An 18,598-nucleotide genomic window follows, 5' to 3' on the forward strand; every position below is an offset into this window, starting at 1 on the left:
AATATCTGTTATGTGGTTTCTTTAGGTCACATATAAATTAGCGAGAAAAGCACTGATACAGATAGCTATTATGCAGTAGAAGGTGACAAAAACCACATGAGAGATTCGAAGAAAGTCCTTGAGGTGTAGTGGAGGTTGTCAGCTGTGCAGTGTGCAGGCTCCGTCACAACTACTCAACTCTGTGCACATAACTATTCAATCTGCCTTGTAGTGTGAAAGCAGCTGTAGATGATATGTATGTGAATGGGTGTGACTGTGTATCAATAGAGCTTTATTTATGGACACTGAAATTTACATTTCATATGCTTTTCACATGTCACAAAATATTATTTTTCTCTCTTTCTTTCTTTCTTTTTTTTTTTTTTTGCAATGATTTAAAAATGTAAGAACCAGTCTTGGTTTTAGGCTATAGGAAAACAGGTGGTAGGCTGGTTTGGGTCCATAGGCTGTAGCTTCCTGACTCCTGTCCTGATTGTTGCAACTTGGGCATACAGACCTTGTATTTCCAGAAATAGTAAATCTAAATTTTATGTGAGATCTCCCAATTTCCAAGAGTTGGCTGAAAAAGTTTAAGAAACACAATATTTCTATGGGCAAAATGTGGACTTGGTCTGTACTGTATAAGGGCTTACTTTCCTAAGCATTTAAGTTGTGACAAAGCGGAGGTAAGAAAGGAATCATGCCTCTTTCAGCAGCTCTCATGAGGACAGATGATTTGGAATCAGTTGTACCAGAAGGGTTTTTAATAGATGGGTTTCAACATATCCTAGCAGATATGAGACCTTATCTTTGATTTTTTGTTTAGTGATGTTAGCTTGAATAAAAAAATGTTTTCCCAAGTTGATCTGAGTTAAATGATCTTATAGACTGACTAGTACTTGGCCCTAAAGGAAGTATCATCAAAGCATGAGGTTGCTAAATGACATTACTTTCTTTCTAGTGAGACTAATGGTCAATGAGTTAGTGATACAGTTTTCTTGGTGGAAAACTTTCATCAGCAAGTACGTTCGTTAAGCATCATTTGTAAAAAATACATGTAGTATCAACAGCTTAGGAGAATAAGTAAATATGTGAACTGCTGGTTGCAGATGTTGTAGAATTGGAGAGATAAGTTACCTGAGTTTCTTGGCAGATGCTAAACAGCTTTTGACTTCTGTTTTAAACTCTATTTTCTTGTACATCTCCATGCAAAGATCATTCTGTGCTGAAACCTTGCCTTTCAGTTGAAATGTTATAGTTTTCTTCCCTTTGGGTCTTTGATATATTATTCTGTAAACGATGATGTTAAAAATGATTTCTTTGAGAAATGAAGATAAAATGATAAAGAAGCATGACGTGCTTATCCAAGTTAATCTTAACCTTTTAAATTAATTTTGAAATGGCTGGATCTTAAGGAACATATCAGGTTGTTTATTATGATTTTATTTTTGTGGAACTATAAAAGAAGATGATTTTCCCCCACCCCCTAGTCTGTGAAGTGGATAGACTAGTGTTAGTAATATGTGAGTGTTGAGTAAAAAGAATTTTGGCTTTGGAATCAGACCAGAGTTTGTCTGGCTCAGCCACTTAACAACTGTGTGGCCTTAGGCCAGTGACTTTCTCTGAATATCAGTGTTCTTATTTATAAAATGGACTAAGTTGGCAAACATTTATTGGGTTTCTTTTGAGTACAGTCATGCTGCCTGCCTTCTAGGAGGTTATTGACGAGTGTGACTTGTCAATCAGAATATTCTGTAATAAGTGCTATAATCAGGAGACAGGATCTAGGAACTATCTAAAGCAAGGCTTCTAGTTTTCTTTTTTATTAATGCCTCAAATTGTCTATTAAGTGATTCCTGACAGATAGAAAAAGGTACTTTTATTTTCTAGTAGAAAAATAGGCTATGCTTTCTTTCTTTGTTTCACACTCCCCCTTCTCCCATCTGAAGATTTTGGGTTAAGAGTTAGTTTATAGATCTGATTTTTAAGAGCTGAGCATCTTACGTTGTATGTTTTCTTAAAAGGGCAGTCTCTTTGACTGGATCTATCTAAATTCCCATGTCTAGAAAAGGAAAGACTGCTGCCAGACCTGACTCACTTATTGCTGACAGCAGATAAGGGACAGATAATTGAAATATAGACTGACTTCATCAGCCTAGTGATAGGAAAAGAATGAAAATGACACAGCACCTCAGGGAATTAAATTAAAAATGATGTGAAACTTCTCTCTATTAGATAATTCTACCTTTCCTTTCCTTAGATGGACTGAGGGAACAGCATTAATAATTAGAAAAGATTTTGTCAGAGGGTCAAAATTCATTTGTGATTTTTTGATTGTTGCAGCACTTGTGTGTAGTTCAGAAGGGGAGCAAGCAGTTTTACCCCTTAATCAAATGAAGAAATTAAGTTCGAGTAAAAAAGAAAATGCTTTTGGTAATTGAGCATGATCTCCTATTAGTAGGTATTGCTTTAAAAAAAAAAAGGAAAATTAATTTTTCACTCCTTTGTGCAATATAGTTTAGAGTAACATAGTTGTAATTACTTTAGATGATTCAATGCATGATCATACTTGGTAATTTAATGAGCCTATCAAAAATATTTAATACTTACTACTTGCATGTGCGCGCGCGTGCACACACACACACACATGCATAGCAGAAGATCTAGAAGAATATAAACCTTTATCATGGATTTTTCTGGGGGAGGAGAATGGCGCTGAGGCAGCAGAAGAGAGACTTCCATCTTCACTGCGTATGCTTCTGTATTGGCTTGTTGTTGTTTGTTGTTGTTTAATAAGGATGTGTTGAAAAGTAAGAGTAAGCATCAGAGAACTGAGAAAAAGCTACTGTGTTCTCAGCCTGTGCATTAGTCAAGGCAAGGTAAAAATGCAGTTTCTACTCTCCAAAATATATGGACCAGGTACTCACACATTTGAAAAACAAGAGCTCTACAGTGTGGTGCTAACTTCTAAGCACAGTGTGTAAGTTTAGAGAAGTGAGAGACCAGTGTGTTCCCTACTAGTGGGAGAGGGCTTCATGGAAGAGGGTGTGGAAGAAATCTTCCCAGTTTGGGGAATATCTGAACCCAGGATATATCTTACCTTGTAGTTTGCATAGCATACGTTGCTTCAAGGAGGATACAGAGATGAGTAAGACGTGATTCCTCATCTTGTTGTCTAGATGGCGGACAGCATTGAAAGCTAGGATGGCATACACGAATACGGTGGAGTGTGTCTGCAAAGAGAGGTGCAAACAGTGTGCTGGAAGTTGAGATGAGGGAAAAAAATCACCCCATAGGAGGTTCTTGGGGGAGGCCTCCTAGGATTGTTGGTATTGGATTATGGTGCTGGTAGAGTGTCACAGCAGAGCAGCACGATTACAGTAGGCATTTTAAAGGAGGAAATGGTAAGTTCGAAATGACATCAGGAAGCCCAACTGGCTACAAATACAGGCTTTGAGAGAATGGAGGAGAGATGTTATTCTCGTGGAAGACATGGCAGTGGATTTGGTTTTATTACTGAAGACATAGCAGCTTATCGAAGGGTAAATTTAATCTCACAAATGTAAAAATATTCTAAAAACTGATTTGAATTAATGTGAAATTTTTTTCCTAAGGGTCCTTTTAATTCAACGTAAACACGTTGGTGTTTCCTTTTTCTAGAGCTTGCCATGGTGGACTTTGAGATGTGTGAATATTCACCAGCAATTGCTTGAGGCACGCTCACCTCAGCTCTTTGCTCTTGCTGAAGACTGTATTGATCGAGGTATGTCGCAGATGTTGTTTGCTATGAGCATGTAGCTCCATTCTGTTTTCTTGGCTGAGACATTCCTTTTTCGTCTGTTGTTTGACAGCAGATGGTAACTTTTTGGGTTCCATTCTTTCTGGATGTGGAATATCACAAATTATTAGGATGTCAGATTATAGGATTTCTTTTTTGTCTTTGAATTTTTAAAAAGACAATCACTATTATTTATATTACCTACTTAAAAAGAGTGATTTATTCTATGTAGCTCACCATGATTTTATCACAAACTGCCTAAAGGTATTTAAATATTTTCTCGGTTCTTTAATGTAAGAAGCCTCATTAGAAACAAGTGTAAACTCCCTTTATTAAAAAAAATCTTTAACTAATTTGAACTGGAGTAAATTGTGCCAAATTGCATGCAGAACAGGAAATTATTTATCCTATGTCCTACTGAGTACATGAAGAAAGGATTCAGGTTTTCTTTTTTTTAAACATTTTGTAGAAAATACACTTTACTGAGGATGACAATGGGTAGAGAGGCATTTTTGCATTTTTAAATTATTTTTTATTTTAGTACATAATGTACATATAGAAATGTGCCTAGAATATAAATACAAAATTAAGTAAATGATCATAAACCACACACCCCTGTAAATGCCTTTGTTGCAGATGCCTCATATGTCTTTTAGGGAAACATTTTGAAGAAGGGGGAAAATCTTGGGTACCTTGACCCTTGATTTCCCTGGGATTTTGGAACAATTATTCCTGACAAAAGTTGCCAAACAAAAACAAATTCTCTTGTGGTGAAGGAATACAGAACACAAGTAAACTTGAGTTCAGAAATGAACTTCTGAGTGTCAGAGAAGGGATTTGACGTTAAGTGTGCCTGATTCCAGAGCCCTTATTTCTCTCACATCACAAGAGTATGAAGTCATTATGTATGTGGGTTCGTATGTCTGTTGGGGGTGGTGGTTAGTATCACTCTGCGTGGAGGAGCAGTGATCTGCACTTGATTGAGGCGGCACATTGGTGAAGGCGTAAGACAGCTCTTGTGTGTGTGGGCATGTGTAATTGCAAGACGCTGCTGTACCTTTCTGGAGTCTGGTTCCTTTAAAGGTGCATCTGTATAGTTACAGGCTAGGTCACAATGCACTAGAGGACATTAGTTTGTGCAGTAACAAATACTACTAAGCTAGAAACTAGTTTCTCAATTTTTATTTTGTTCTAAGACAGAAATACATACACATATGCTAATCTTAGATAAAATGAACATCTATATGTGATTCAAAATGAGAATGTCAGGTAAATATTATTCAGTCAGTATAATTGTTATTTATATACCTGGACTTAGTTTATATTTGTTTAGGATTTTAGGTTATGTAAGACTGTGGAACAAGCAAGAGTATGTTAAATCAGACTTGTACATGTAAAAAAAAATTAGTCTGAGCTTAAACTTTGTATATATAAAACAATATTTGAGATACCATGAGATTTAAACCTGACATGTTAGCAGATTGTTTTATTAAATGTAAGCAGTTTACTTTTCTATACAATGACATTTCACTACATGTACAATGATGCAATGAAGTAACAGAACTGAAAAACAGTATTTCTTTTTCCTGTAAAAGTCTTTGGTTTAATGCTTTTAAATGAGCAAATTTAGGCTGCTGAACCATCTATATTTTTGTTAAGACTGTAAGCAACTCTCTAAGTTGTGAGAAACTTGAGGGCTGATTTTTTTCTTGTTTCTGCTTAATGCCTAGAAAATAATAAATATTTAATGCATATTTGTTGAATAGTGATAGCTAACATTTATGGAGACTTTTCTACATTCACTTTTCAGGGGAGAAGTTGCAGAACTCCCTCCATTTGTCCTCCATCTTGATAGCAGTTTTTATCTGAGTTTACTTCTGTACAAAAGTTTTTCAAAAAGTGAAACGTTATAGAAGTTATGAGAAAATTGATCCTATCCAGATACCCTATGGGATCTTGAATCTTCTCATTATAGTGTTGCCTAAGTGTGGAGTTCTCTTGCGAATGAAATATGAAGTTGGACTTGGAGAAAATTAAGACCTGATGCCCAGTTTAGCAGACGTCATTGTCCTCTTTCTATTTTTAGTAAAATGAAAACTGCATAGACTAAGTCTTCCCGCTTTCATGCCATTTCATATTTTTAAAATGAAGTGAGATACGTTCCATAAACAAACTTAGTGCAAGGGAGACAGAGGAGTGGGGGCTCACAAAACTGGTAAAGTTTTGAAAGTCAGAGATGAGTTGAACTTTACTGGTATTAATGGGGAAAAAGTTGATTTTTCCTGAGGTTAGTGAAAGCGTTCGGAAGAAGATGGCATCAGGATTTAGCCCACTATTTAATTTTGTAAAAGGTTGTTACATTATACTCTGTAGCATATTATACAGTTTCGTATGCTTCATTATACTTTTATGGAAAATCGGTAAATGAACAAAAAAAACAAGGTGTCACTGGGAGTTTTTATTTCTTTTTGTAAAGGAAATCAAGTTTGATGCAGTTGCCAGAGGGAAAGCTACATCTCTTCCCTTTATCCCATATAATATATATAAATCTGCATTTATGTCTACATCTTTACCACATCTCAGTGACTAATGTTCTTAATGATGACCCTTAATTATTAAGAAAAGAAAAAAAATACCTTTTTTATGTACCATTTTAGAAGGTTAGAACCATATGAATGATAGGAACCATTCTCTTCTTAGAGAGAATTCTAAGAGGTAAACTTCAGTTCCTAAACAGAAAGTGTTAACTAAGATATCTGGAAGATCTGACTCTAAGTGACTCATTCCCCAAGTGGTCTCAGTTCTTTTCTGCAGTATATTTTAGTATATCATTTGCTTTGCCTTGCAACTAAGAATTTTTTATGTTGCTGTTCTAGGCTAATCAACGATATTTTAAATTTTATCTTCTCATAAATTGGTCCATTTTGGCTATGTCTAAGTGTGCACATAGTCTTAACCTGCAACATTTCATAAACAATTTTATTTAAAAAAATGTTCTGGGATTTAACCCAAATGTTGACCCAACAGTCAGTTTTAACTGAAATATTGTTCAGTGTCCAGAGAAGAATATTATATTTGAAATGTTGCCCTTGAAGGATCATCAAAAAGTTGGCAAGATTTTTTTTTTTCTTTAGTCTATGAAACATAAGCAACTGGGATCTTTATATTTTTGTCCAGGAATGTTGCATCATCAGTACAATGTAGTGGAATACAACCCATCAGAATGTCAGCATAACTTTGCTGGACTGATCACATCTCTGAAAGGAGTTGAGTTAGAATCTTGAAAAGTCTGATCCTCAGTGCACTCTGAGATCCTCTTTTGGATGTCATACTGATGAAACCATGATTCTCTGAAGGCTGCTTAAGGGCACACAATCATTTATTGTGGGATCTGATACTGAAAACGTGTTCTGTATAGTGCATGAGATGTAATATTGAAGTTTAGGTATTTGAAGATGAGCTTATGTCTAAGAGAAAACAGGCTAAAATGCTTTGTCCGAGATTCCACTGTAACAAATACAGGCAGCTCTGTGACTCTAGGCTTAGATTGTTTCCACATAGAAAGAGTTCGTCAAGAGATTCGTTTCTTGGTGACTGATGAATGCATCGATTTTTAAAGATAAATTTGATACTTTGGGATGGATGTCTTTAAATATACTAAGTATAATTATCTAATTGTAATTATCCATATGAATTCATAGGGATTTCATTTTAACATAGCTTTCAGTAATCTCATGAGAAGAGATTCTGGTTTTAGCATACATTTTAGATATATGCTAAACATATTAAATATATGCTGGTTGACATTCTGATCCAGAAGGTCATGAATATTCATTTCCATGGAGAACCTACTGATTTATTAAAATAATAAATATATGTCTGTTGGGTCAACACACTCCTCTTTCTATTTACACTTGAGTTATCCAAAGCTTAAAACTTTGTGTTCATGGTTGACTCATTGTTTTCCATCATTCTCCGTATCTAGCCAGTTCTTAAATCTTATCAGTTCATCCCTAAGGGTTCCATATCCATCCTTCTTTTCCATTCCTACAACTCTTATCCTAGTCCATATCTGAAATCTTTAGTTTGGAAAGGCCCTTTAGAGGTTATCTTGTCCAGCTAACTCATTTTACAAAGAACTGAGACTCAGAGAAATTCTCCAAGAACCAGAGCTATGATCTGGAGTTTCTGACTCCAAATCTGCTTACTCTTCTTTCCATTACTTTTCTCCAAACTGGTCAGTAGGGCAGAATTCTAACATCTAATAATAATAATACAGTTTACATTTCAGTAGTTCTTACTCCACACCAAGTACTGTTCTCAGTCTTTAAATATGTTAACTAGCTTATTCCTTGCAACAACTCTGAGATAGAACTGAAGACTTGATATAGGAAGGTGTAGTAGTGTATTTGTGTGCTTTTTTTTTTGCAATGTTTTTGAAGTATAATTAACCTACAGTAAGATTCATATTTAAGGTGTACAGTTGGTGATATTTTACATATGTATATACTTGGAAATTATCATAATCAAGATAATTAACAGAACCTAGAGTTTTAAGATCTGACTTTCAGTTTCTCTTCTGTCACTGACATGCTGTGTGCTTCAGGGAGCTCGTCTGACTTCCAAACCAAGAGTTTTCTTCTGCGTAAAAATGGTCTTTAAGTCCTTACTAGGTGTAAAATAATGTGATTCTTTGTAGGCCAGCTTCCCACCCATCCTAATGCTGGGATCTGTTGGAAGATTGTGTCCAAAAATGTTATTTCCGGGCTTCCCTGGTGGCGCAGTGGTTGAGAGTCCGCCTGCTGATGCAGGGGACATGGGTTCGTGCCCCAGTCTGGGAAGATCCCACATGCCGCAGAGCGTCTGGGCCTGTTAGCCATGGCTGCCGAGCCTACACGTCGGAGCCTGTGCTCCGCAACGGGAGAGGCCGCAACGGTGAGAGGCCTGCATACTGCCAAAAAAAAAAAAAAAAAAAAAAGTGATTTCCTTTTTCATTGGGCTTTCTGAGATGACCTTGAGAAGGAGCTCATTCCATTGTTGGGATCTGTAATTGCTACAAAGTGCTTCCTTTTAGTAAATAAAAAAACCTGCTAGTCTTTCACTTGCAACTGCTAGCTAGAGCTGTGCTGTCCAATGTAGTAGCCACTAGCCGCATGTGGCTAATTAAAATAAAAGAAATGAAATAAAGAATTCAGTTTCTCTAGCCCCATTTCAAGTGCTCAGAAGACACCTGTGGTAAATGGCTACCATTTTGGTCAGTGCAGCTGTGGAGTATTTACATCGTTACAGAAACTTTTATTGGATAGTGCTCCTGTTGAGTGTTGCACCTGACTTGTAGGCTCTTTCTTGGCCTTCCTTTCTTCTGCCTGTACAGCAGTACTGGATTTTTTAAAAAAAAATACCAATTTCATCATGTCATTTTTTTAAAAATAAATAAATTTATTTATTTATTTAGGCTGCGTTGGGTCTTTGCTGCTGCGCGCCGGCTTTCTCTGGTCGTGGCGAGCGGGGGCCACTCTTCACTGTGGCGGGCGGGCTTCTCGTTGCAGTGGTTTCTCTTGTTGCAGAGCACGGGCTCCAGGCGCACGGGCTTCAGTAGTTGCAGCACGTGGGCTCAGTAGTTGTGGCTCGCGGGCTCTAGAGTGCAGGCTCAGTAGTTGTGGCGCACGGGCTTAGTTGCTCCGCGGCACGTGGGATCCTCCCGGACCAGGGCTCGAACCTGTGTCCCCTGCATTGGCAGGCGGACTCCCAACCACTGCGCCACCAGGGAAGCCCATCATGTCATTTTTAAATTAGGAAAATCTTTAATCATTCCCAGTTTTATTTTTGACTTTCTATTTCCTGCCCAACTTGATATTTAATTAAAAAAATTTTTTTGCAATGATTGCTGAGTTCCAGTCACTGTGGTAGTTGCTAGGGATATCAGTGAACTCGGTGGGATAGGGAATAAAATACAAGTGAAACCGTGCACCTCAGATTGGGACTTGAACCCACGCAGCCGGGACTTGAACCCAGCCAAAACCCTGATTGGGAACTCGAACCCAGGCGGCCGGCGCTCGAACCTGGCCAAAATGGACAGGTGATACCTCCAACTGAGATCACACACTTGGTTTCAGGACTTAATGAAGCTCAGGTTCTTGATGTCTCATCACAGAAAGAATTCAGTGAGAGACAAAGTGATAGGTAAGAAGTGGATTTATTTAGAGAGAAGCACACTCCACAGACAGAGTATGGGCCATTTCAGAAGGTGAGAAAGGCACCAGGGTATGGGGTTGTCAGTTTTTATAGGGGTGGGTAATTTCATAGGCTAATGAGTGGGAGGAGTATTCTAGCTATTTTGGGAAGGGGTGGGGATTTCCAGGAATTGGGCCACCGCCTACTTTTTTTTTTTTTTTTTTTTTTTTTTTTTTTTTTTGCGGTATGCGGGCCTCTCACTGTTGTGGCCTCCCCCGTTGCGGAGCACAGGCTCCGGACGCGCAGGCTCCGGACGCGCAGGCTCAGCGGCCATGGCTCACGGGCCCAGCCGCTCCGCGGCATATGGGATCCTCCCAGACCGGGGCACGAACCCGTATCCCCTGCATCGGCAGGCGGACTCTCAACCACTTGCGCCACCAGGGAGGCCCTCACCGCCTACTTTTTGATCCTTATGGTCTGTCTTGGAACTGTCATGGCACCTGTGGGTGTATCATTTAGCTTGTTGATGTGTTACAGTGAGCGTATACTGAGGCTCAAGGTCTAGTGGAAGTTGACTTGTACGCCATCTTGGGCCCATTTGGTTCTAATCAGTTTTTTTTTTTTTTTTAAACATCTTTATTGGAGTAAAATTGCTTTACAATGGTGTGTTAGTTTCTGCTTTATAACAAAGTGAATCAGCTATACATATACATATATCCCCATATCTCCTCCCTCTTGCATCTCCCTCCCTCCCACCCTCCTTATCCCACCCCTCTAGGTGGTCACAAAGCACCGAGCTGATCTCCCAGTGCTATGCAGCTGCTTCCCACTAGCTATCTGTTTTACATTTGGTAGTGTATATATGTCCATGCCACTCTCTCACTTTGTCTCAGCTTACCCTTCCCCCTCCTTCCCTGTGTCCTCAAGTGCATTCCCTAGTAGGACTGTGTCTTTATTCCCGTCCTGCCCCTAGGTTCTTCATGACCATTTTTTGTTTTTTTAGATTCTATATATATGTGTTAGCATACGTTTTTTTCTCTTTCTGACTTACTTCACTCTGTATGACAGACTCTAGGTCCATCCACCTAACTACAAATAACTCAATTTTGTTTCTTTTTAGGGCTGAGTAATATTCCATTGTATCTATGCGCCACATCTTCTTTATCCATTCATCCATCAATGGACACTTAGGTTGCTTCCATATCCTGGCTATTATAAATAGAGCTGCAGTGAACATTGTGGTACATGACTCTATTTGAATTATGGTTTTCTCAGGGTATATGCCCAGTAGTGGGATTGCTGGGTCATATGGTAGATCTATTTTTAGTTGTTTAAGGAACCTCCACACTGTTCTCCATAGTGGCTGTATCAATTTACATTCCCACCAACAGTGCAAGAGGGTTCCCTTTTCTCCACACCCTCTCCAGCATTTAGTGTTTGTAGATATTTTGACGGTGGCCATTCTGACTGGTGTGAGGTGATACCTCATTGTAGTTTTGATTTGCATTTCTCTAATGATTAGTGATGTTGAGCATTCTTTCATGGGTTTGTTGGTAATCTGTATATCTTCTTTGGAGAAATGTCTGTTTAGGTCTTCTGCCCATTTTTCGATTGGGTTGTTTCTCTTTTGATATTGAGCTGCATGAGCTGCTTGTAAATTTTGTAGATTAATCCTTTGTCCATTGCTTCATTTGCAAATATTTTCTCCCATTCTGAGGATTGTCTTTTCATCTTCTTTATGGTTTCCTTTGCTGTGCAAAAGCTTTTAAGTTTCATTAGGTCCCATTTGTTTATTTTTGTTTTTATTTCCATTTCTCTAGGAGGTGGGTCAAAAAGGAGCTTTCTGTGATTTATGTCATAGAGTGTTCTGCCTATTTTTCCTCTAAGAGTTTGATAGTGTCTGGCCATACATTTAGGTCTTTCATCCATTTTGAGTTTATTTTTGTGTGTGGTGTTAGGGAGTGTTCTAATTTCATTCTTTTACATGTAGCTGTACAATTTTCCCAGCACCACTTATTGAAGAGGCTGTCTTTTCTCCATTGTGTATTCTTGCCTCCTTTATCAAAAATTAGGTGACCATATGTACGTGGGTTTATCTCTGGGCTTTCTATCATGTTCCATTGATGTATATTTTTGTTTTTGTGCCAGTACCATACTGTCTTGATTACCGTAGCTTTGTACTATAGTCTGAAGTCAGGGAGCCTGATGCCTCCAGCTCCTGTTTTCTTTCAGAAGATTGCTTTGGCTATTCGGGGTCTTTTGTGTTTCCATACAAATTGTGAAATTTTTTGTTCTAGTTCTGTGAGAAATGCCATTGGTAGTTTGATAGGGATTGCATTGAATCTGCAGATTGCTTTGGGTAGTATACTCATTTTCACAATGTTGATTCTTCCCATCCAAGAACATGGTACTTCTCTCCATCTGTTTGTGTCATCTTTAATTTCTTTCATCATTGTCTTAAAGTTTTAAGACCTTACAGGTCTTTTGCCTCCTTAAGTAGGTTTATTCCTAGGTATTTTATTCTTCTTGTTGCAACGGTAAATGGGGGTGTTTCCTTAATTTCTCTTTCAGATTTTTCATCATTAGTGTATGGGAATGCAAGAGATTTCTGTGCATTAATTTTGTATCCCTCTACCTACCAAATTCATTGATTAGCTCTACTACTTTTCTGGTAGCATCTTTAGGATTCTCTATCTATCGTATCATGTCGTCTGCAAACAGTGGCAGCTTTACTTCTTTTCTGATTTGGATTCCTTTTATCTACTCTGATTGCTGTGGCTAAAACTTCCAAAACAATGTTGAATAATAGTGGGGAGAGTGGGCAACCTTGTCTTGTTCCTGATCTTAGTGGAAATGGTTTCAGTTTTTCACAGTTGAGGACAGTGTTGGCTGTGGGTTTGTCATATATGGCCTTTATTATGTTGAGTTAAGTTCCCTCTATGCCTATTTTCTGGGTTGTTTTTTTTTTATCATAAATGGGTGTTGAATTTTGTCAAAAGCTTTTTCTGCATCTATCGAGATGATCATATGGTTTTATTCTTCAGTTTGTTAATATGGTGTATCACATTGATTGATTTGCATATATTGAAGAATCCTTGCATTCCTGGGATAAGCCCCACTTGATCATGGTGTATGATCCTTTTAATGTGCTGTTGGATTCTGTTTGCTAGTATTCATTTTTTTTGAGGTACACGGGCCTCCCACTGCCGTGGCCTCTCCCGCCACAGAGCACAGGCTCTGGATGCACAGGCTCAGCGGCCATGGCTCACGGGCCCAGCCGCTCCGCGGCATGTGGGATCCTCCTGGACCAGGGCGTGAACCCATGTCCCCTGCATCAGCAGGCAGACTCTCAACCACTGCGCCACCAGGGAAGCCCTTTTTGCTAGTATTTTGTTAAGGGTTTTTGCGTCTGTGTTCATCAGTGATATTGGCCTGTAGTTTTCTTTCTTTGTGACATCTTTGTCTGCTTTTGGCATCAGGGTGATGGTGGCCTCGTAGAATGAGTTTGGGAGTGTTCCTCCCTCTGCTATATTTTGGAAGAGTTTGAGAAGGATAGGTGTTAGCTCTTCTCTAAATGTTTGATAGAATTCACCTGTGAAGCCATCTGGTCCTGGGCTTATGTTTGTTGGAAGATTTTTAGTCACAGTCTCAATTTCAGTGCTTGTGATTGGTCTGTTTATATTTTCTATTTCTTCCTTTTTCAGTCTCAGAAGGTTGTGCTTTTCTAAGTCCCTGTCCATTTCTTCCAGGTTGTCATTTTATTGGCATATAGATGCTTGAAGTAATCTCTCATGATCCTTTGTATTTCTGCAGTGTCCGTTGTTACTTCTCCTTTTTCATTTGTAATTTTTCTTATTTAAGTCTTCTCCCTTTTTTTCTTGATGAGTCTGGCCAGTGCTTTATCAATTTTGTTTATCTTCTCAAAGAAGCAACTTTTACTTTTATTGATCTTTGCTATTGTTTCCTTCATTTCTTTTTCATTTATTTCTGATCTGATCTTTTGATTTCTTTCCTTCTGCTAACTTTGGGGTTTATGTTCTTCTTTCTCTAATTGCTGTAGGTGTAAGCTTAGATTGTTTATTTGAGATGTTTCTTGTTTCTTGAGGTGGGACTGTATTGCTATAAACTTCCCTCTTAGAACTGCTTTTGCTGCATCCCATAGGTTTTGGGTCATTGTGTTTTCATTGTCATTTGTTACTAGGTATTTTTTGATTTCTTCAGTGATCTCTTGGTTATTAAGTAGTGTATTGTTTAGCCTCTATGTGTTTGTAATTTCTACAGATTTTTTTCCCTGTAATTGATATCTAGTCTCATAGCATTGTGGTCGGAAAACATACTTGATACGATTTCAATTTTCTTAAATTTACCAAGGCTTGATTTGTGACCCAAGATATAATGTGCCCTGGAGAATGTTCCATGCGCACTTGAGAAGAAAGTGTATTCTGTTGTTTTTGGATGGCATGTCCTATAAATATCAATTAAGTCCATCTTGTTTAATGTAAACACATTTAAAGCTTGTGTTTCCTTATTTATTTTCATTTTGGATGATCTGTCCATTGGTGAAAGTGGGGTGTTAAAGTCCCCTACTATGTTTGTGTTACTGTCAATTTCCCCTTTTATGGCTGTTAGCATTTGCCTTATGTGTTGTGGTTCTCCTATGTTGGGTGCATTAATATTTACAATTGTTATATTTTCTTCTTGGATTCATCCTTGATCATTATGTAGTATCCTTCTTTCTCTCTTGTAATAATCTTTATTTTAAAGTGTATTTTGTCTGATATGAGAATTGCTACTCCAGCTTTCTTTTGATTTCCATTTGCATGGAATATCTTTTTCCATCCCCTCAATTTCAGTCTGTATGTGTCCCTAGGTCTGAAGTGGTCTCTTATAGACAGCATATATGTGGTCTTGTTTTTGTATCCATTCAGCCAGTCTGTGCCTTTTAGTTGGTGCATTTAATCCATTTACATTGAAGGTAATTATCGATATGTATGTTCCTGTTACTGTTTTCTTAATTGTATTGGGTTTGTTACTGTAGGTCTTTTCCTTCTCTTGTGTGTCCTGCCTAGAGAAGTTCCTTTAGCATTTGTTGTAAAGCTGGTTTGGTGGTGCTGAATTCTCTTAGTTTTTGCTTGTCTGCAAAGGTTTCAATTTTGTCAGTCAAATCTGAATGAGATCCTTGCTGGGTAGAGTAATCTTGGTTGTAGTTTCTTCCCTTTCATCACTTTAAATATGTCCTGCCACTCCCTTCTGGCTTGCAGAGTGTCTTATGAAAGATCAGCTGTTAACCTTATGGGGATTCCCTTGTGTGTTATTTGCTGTTTTTCCCTTGCTGCTTTTTAATATTTTTTGTTTGTATTTAATTTTTGATAGTTTGATTAATATGTGCCTTGGCATGTTTCTCCTTGGATTAATCCTGTATGGGACTCTCTGCACTTCCTGGACTTGATCAACTATTTCCTTTCCCATATTAGGGAAATTTTCAACTATAATCTCTTGAAATATTTTCGCAGTCCATTCTTTTTCTCTTCTTCTGGGACCCCTATAATTCGAATGTTGGTGTGTTTAATGTTGTCCCAGAGGTCTCTGAGACTGTCCTCAATTATTTTCATTCTTTTTTCTTTGTTCTGCTCTGCAGTTGTTATTTCCACTATTTTATCTTCCAGGTCACTTATCCGTTCTTCTGCCTCAGTTATTCTGCTATTGATTCTTTCTAGAAAATTTTTAATTTCATTTATTGTGTTGTTCATCATTGTTTGTTTGCTCTTTAGTTCTTCTAGGTCCTCGTTAAACGTTTCTGTATTTTCTCCATTCCATTTCTAAAATTTTAGATGATCTTTACTATCGTTACTCTGAATTCTTTTTCAGGTAGACTTCCTATTTCCTCTTCATTTCTTTGGGCTGGTGGGTTTTTACCTTGCTCCCTCATCTGCTGTGTGTTTCTCTGTCTTCTCATTTTGATTAACTTACTGTGTTTGGGGTGTCATTTTCGCAAGATGCGGGTTTGTAGTTCCTGTTGTTTTTGGTGTCTGTCCCCAGTGGCTAAGGTTGGTTCAGTGGATTGTGTAGGCTTCCTGGTGGAGGGAACTTGTGCCTGTGTTCTGGTGGATGAGGCTGGATCTTGTCTTTCTGGTGGGCAGGACCACGTCTGGTGGTGTGTTTTGGGTTGTCTGTGACCTTATTATGATTTTAGGCAGCCTCTCTGCTAATGGGTGGAGTTGTGTTCCTGTCTTGCTAGTTGTTTGGCATAGGGTGCCCAGCACTGTAGCTTGCTGGTCGTTGAGTGAAGCTGGGTGTTGGTGTTGAGATGGAGATCTCTGGGAGATTTTTGCTGTTTGATATTATGTGGAGCTGGGAGGTCTCTGGTGGACCAGTGTCCTCAACTCTTCTCTCCCACCTCAGAGGCATGGGCCTGACACCCGGCTGGAGCACCAAGACCCTGTTATCCACCTGGCTCAGAATAAAAGGGGGAAAACAAGAAAGAAAGGAAGAAAAAAAATAAAATATAGTTATTAAAATAAAAAATTATTATTAAAAATTTAAAAAGTAATAAAAGAAGGAGAGAAGAGAGCAACCAAACCAAAAAACAAATCAACCAATGATAACAAGTGCTAAAAGCTATACTAAAATAAACCAAAACAGACAGAACCCTGGAGAAATGGTAAAAGCAAAGCTATACAGAAAAAGTCACACACAGAAGCATACACATACACACTCACAAAAAGAGAAAAAGGAAAAAAATGTATATATCATTGCTCCCATAGTCCACCGCCTCAATTTGGGATGATTTGTTGTCTATTCAGGTATTCCACAGATTCAGGGTACATCAAGTTGATTGTTGAGATTTAATCCGCTGCTCCTGAGGCTGCTGGGATAGATTTCTGTTTCTCTTCTTTGTTTGCACAGCTCCTGGGGTTCAGCTTTAGATTTGGCCCCGCCTCTGCGTGTAGGTCACGTGTAGGCATCTGTTCCCCGCTCAGGCAGGACGGGGTTAAAGGAGCAGCTGCTTCAGGGGCTCTGGCTCACTCAGGCCAGGTGGAGGGAGGGGTACGGAGGCGGGGTGACCCTGCGGTGGCAGAGGCCAGCGTGACGTTGCAACAGCCTGAGGCGTGCCGTGCGTTCTCCTGGGGAAGTTGTCCCTGGATCACGGGACCCTGGCAGTGGCGGGCTGCACTGGTTCCCGGGAGGGGAGGTATGGATAGTGACCTGTGGTCGCACACAGGCTTCTTGGTGGCTGCAGCAGCAGCCTTTTGTGTTCCATGCCCATCTCTGGGGTCCGCGCTGATAGCCACAGCTCGCGCCTGTCGCTGGAGCTCGATTAGGCGGCGCTCTGAATCCCCTCTCCTCGCGCACCACAAAACAGAGGCAGGAAAAAGTCTCTTGCCTCTTAGGCAGCTCCAGGCTTTTTCCCGGACTCCTTCCCGGCTAGCTGTGGCGCACCAGCCCCTTCAGGCTGTGTTCACGCAGCCAACCCCAGTCCTCTCCCTGGGATCTGACCTCTGAAGCCCAAGCCTCAGCTCCCAGCTCCCACCCGCCCCGGCAGGTGAGCAGACAAGCCTCTCAGGCTGGTGAGTGCTGGTCGGCACTGATCCTCTGTGTGGGAATCTCTCAGCTTTGCCCCCTGCACCCCTGTTGCTGCGCTCTCCTCTGTGGCTCCGAAGGTTCCCCCCCGCCCGCCATCCCCGCCAGTGAAGGGGCTTGCTAATGTGTGGAAACCTTTCCTCCTTCACAGCTCCCTCCCACTGGTGCAGGTCCCGTCCCTATTCTTTTGTCTCTGTTTTTTCTTTTTTCTTTTCCCCTACCCGGGTATGTGGGGAGTTTCTTGCCTTTTGGGAGGTCTGAGGTCTTCTGCCAGCGTTCAGTAGGTGTTCTGTAGGAGTTGTTCCACATGTAGATGTATTTCTGAGGTATTTGTGTGGAGGAAGGTGATCTCCATGTCTTACCCTTCCGCCATCTTGAAGGTCTCCTCGGTTCTAATCAGTTCATGTTATGTCCTCGGGCTATGTCGTTCTTTCAGTGGTTGTGCCCTGTCCTCTTCCCTCCTGTTTCACAAGTAGAAGAAAAGAGCGTAAAGAGGAGGGGATGGCAGCCATTAAAAAAAAAAGAGAGAGAGAAAGAAACCTTGCCATTTGTGACAACATGGATGGACCTTGAGGGTATCATGCTAAGTGAAGTAAGTCAGAGAAAGACAAAAATTGTGTGATCTCACTTATATGTGGAATCCAAAACACAAAACAAAGAAACACCACAATGAAAACCAACTCATAGATACAGTGGTTGCCAGAGGTGAGGAAGGTGGGAGGGGCAAAATAGGTAAAGGGGATTAAGAGGTACAAACCTCTATTTATAAAATAAATAAGCCATGGAGACTTAATATACAGCATAAGAAATGGGTCAGTAATATTGTAATAATTTTGTATGGGGACAGATGGTTATTAGGCTTACGGTGGTGATCATTTCATGATGTATACAAATGTGAAATCCCTATGTAGTACACTTGAAAATGACAAAATATTGTACATCAACTATATTTCAATAAAAAAAAAAGACGAAGGAATGAATGAAAGTCTAACGTTGAGAGACCAGAGAAGGCTTTACAAAGTGGCTAATGCTTGAACTTATTCTTGAAGAATGAGTAAGAATTTATTAGGTGAAGTTGGAAAGGAC

The 18,598-nt window shown here is 39.4% G+C and overlaps 1 protein-coding gene across 2 annotated transcripts in view; it reads left to right on the forward strand.

Moving 5' to 3' along the window:
- Positions 1 to 18,598, forward strand: part of TTC27 (tetratricopeptide repeat domain 27) — a 183,541-nt gene that overhangs the window by 11,182 nt on the left and 153,761 nt on the right. For both annotated transcript variants that reach the window (XM_060117082.1, XM_060117081.1), the window contains exon 5: positions 3,640 to 3,742. In XM_060117082.1, the coding sequence (XP_059973065.1) occupies positions 3,640 to 3,742 (103 nt within the window). The remainder of the gene's footprint in view (positions 1 to 3,639; positions 3,743 to 18,598) is intronic.

The sequence above is a fragment of the Mesoplodon densirostris genome, chromosome 14, assembly GCF_025265405.1.
Source record: "Mesoplodon densirostris isolate mMesDen1 chromosome 14, mMesDen1 primary haplotype, whole genome shotgun sequence".
NCBI classification, from domain to species: domain Eukaryota; kingdom Metazoa; phylum Chordata; class Mammalia; order Artiodactyla; family Ziphiidae; genus Mesoplodon; species Mesoplodon densirostris.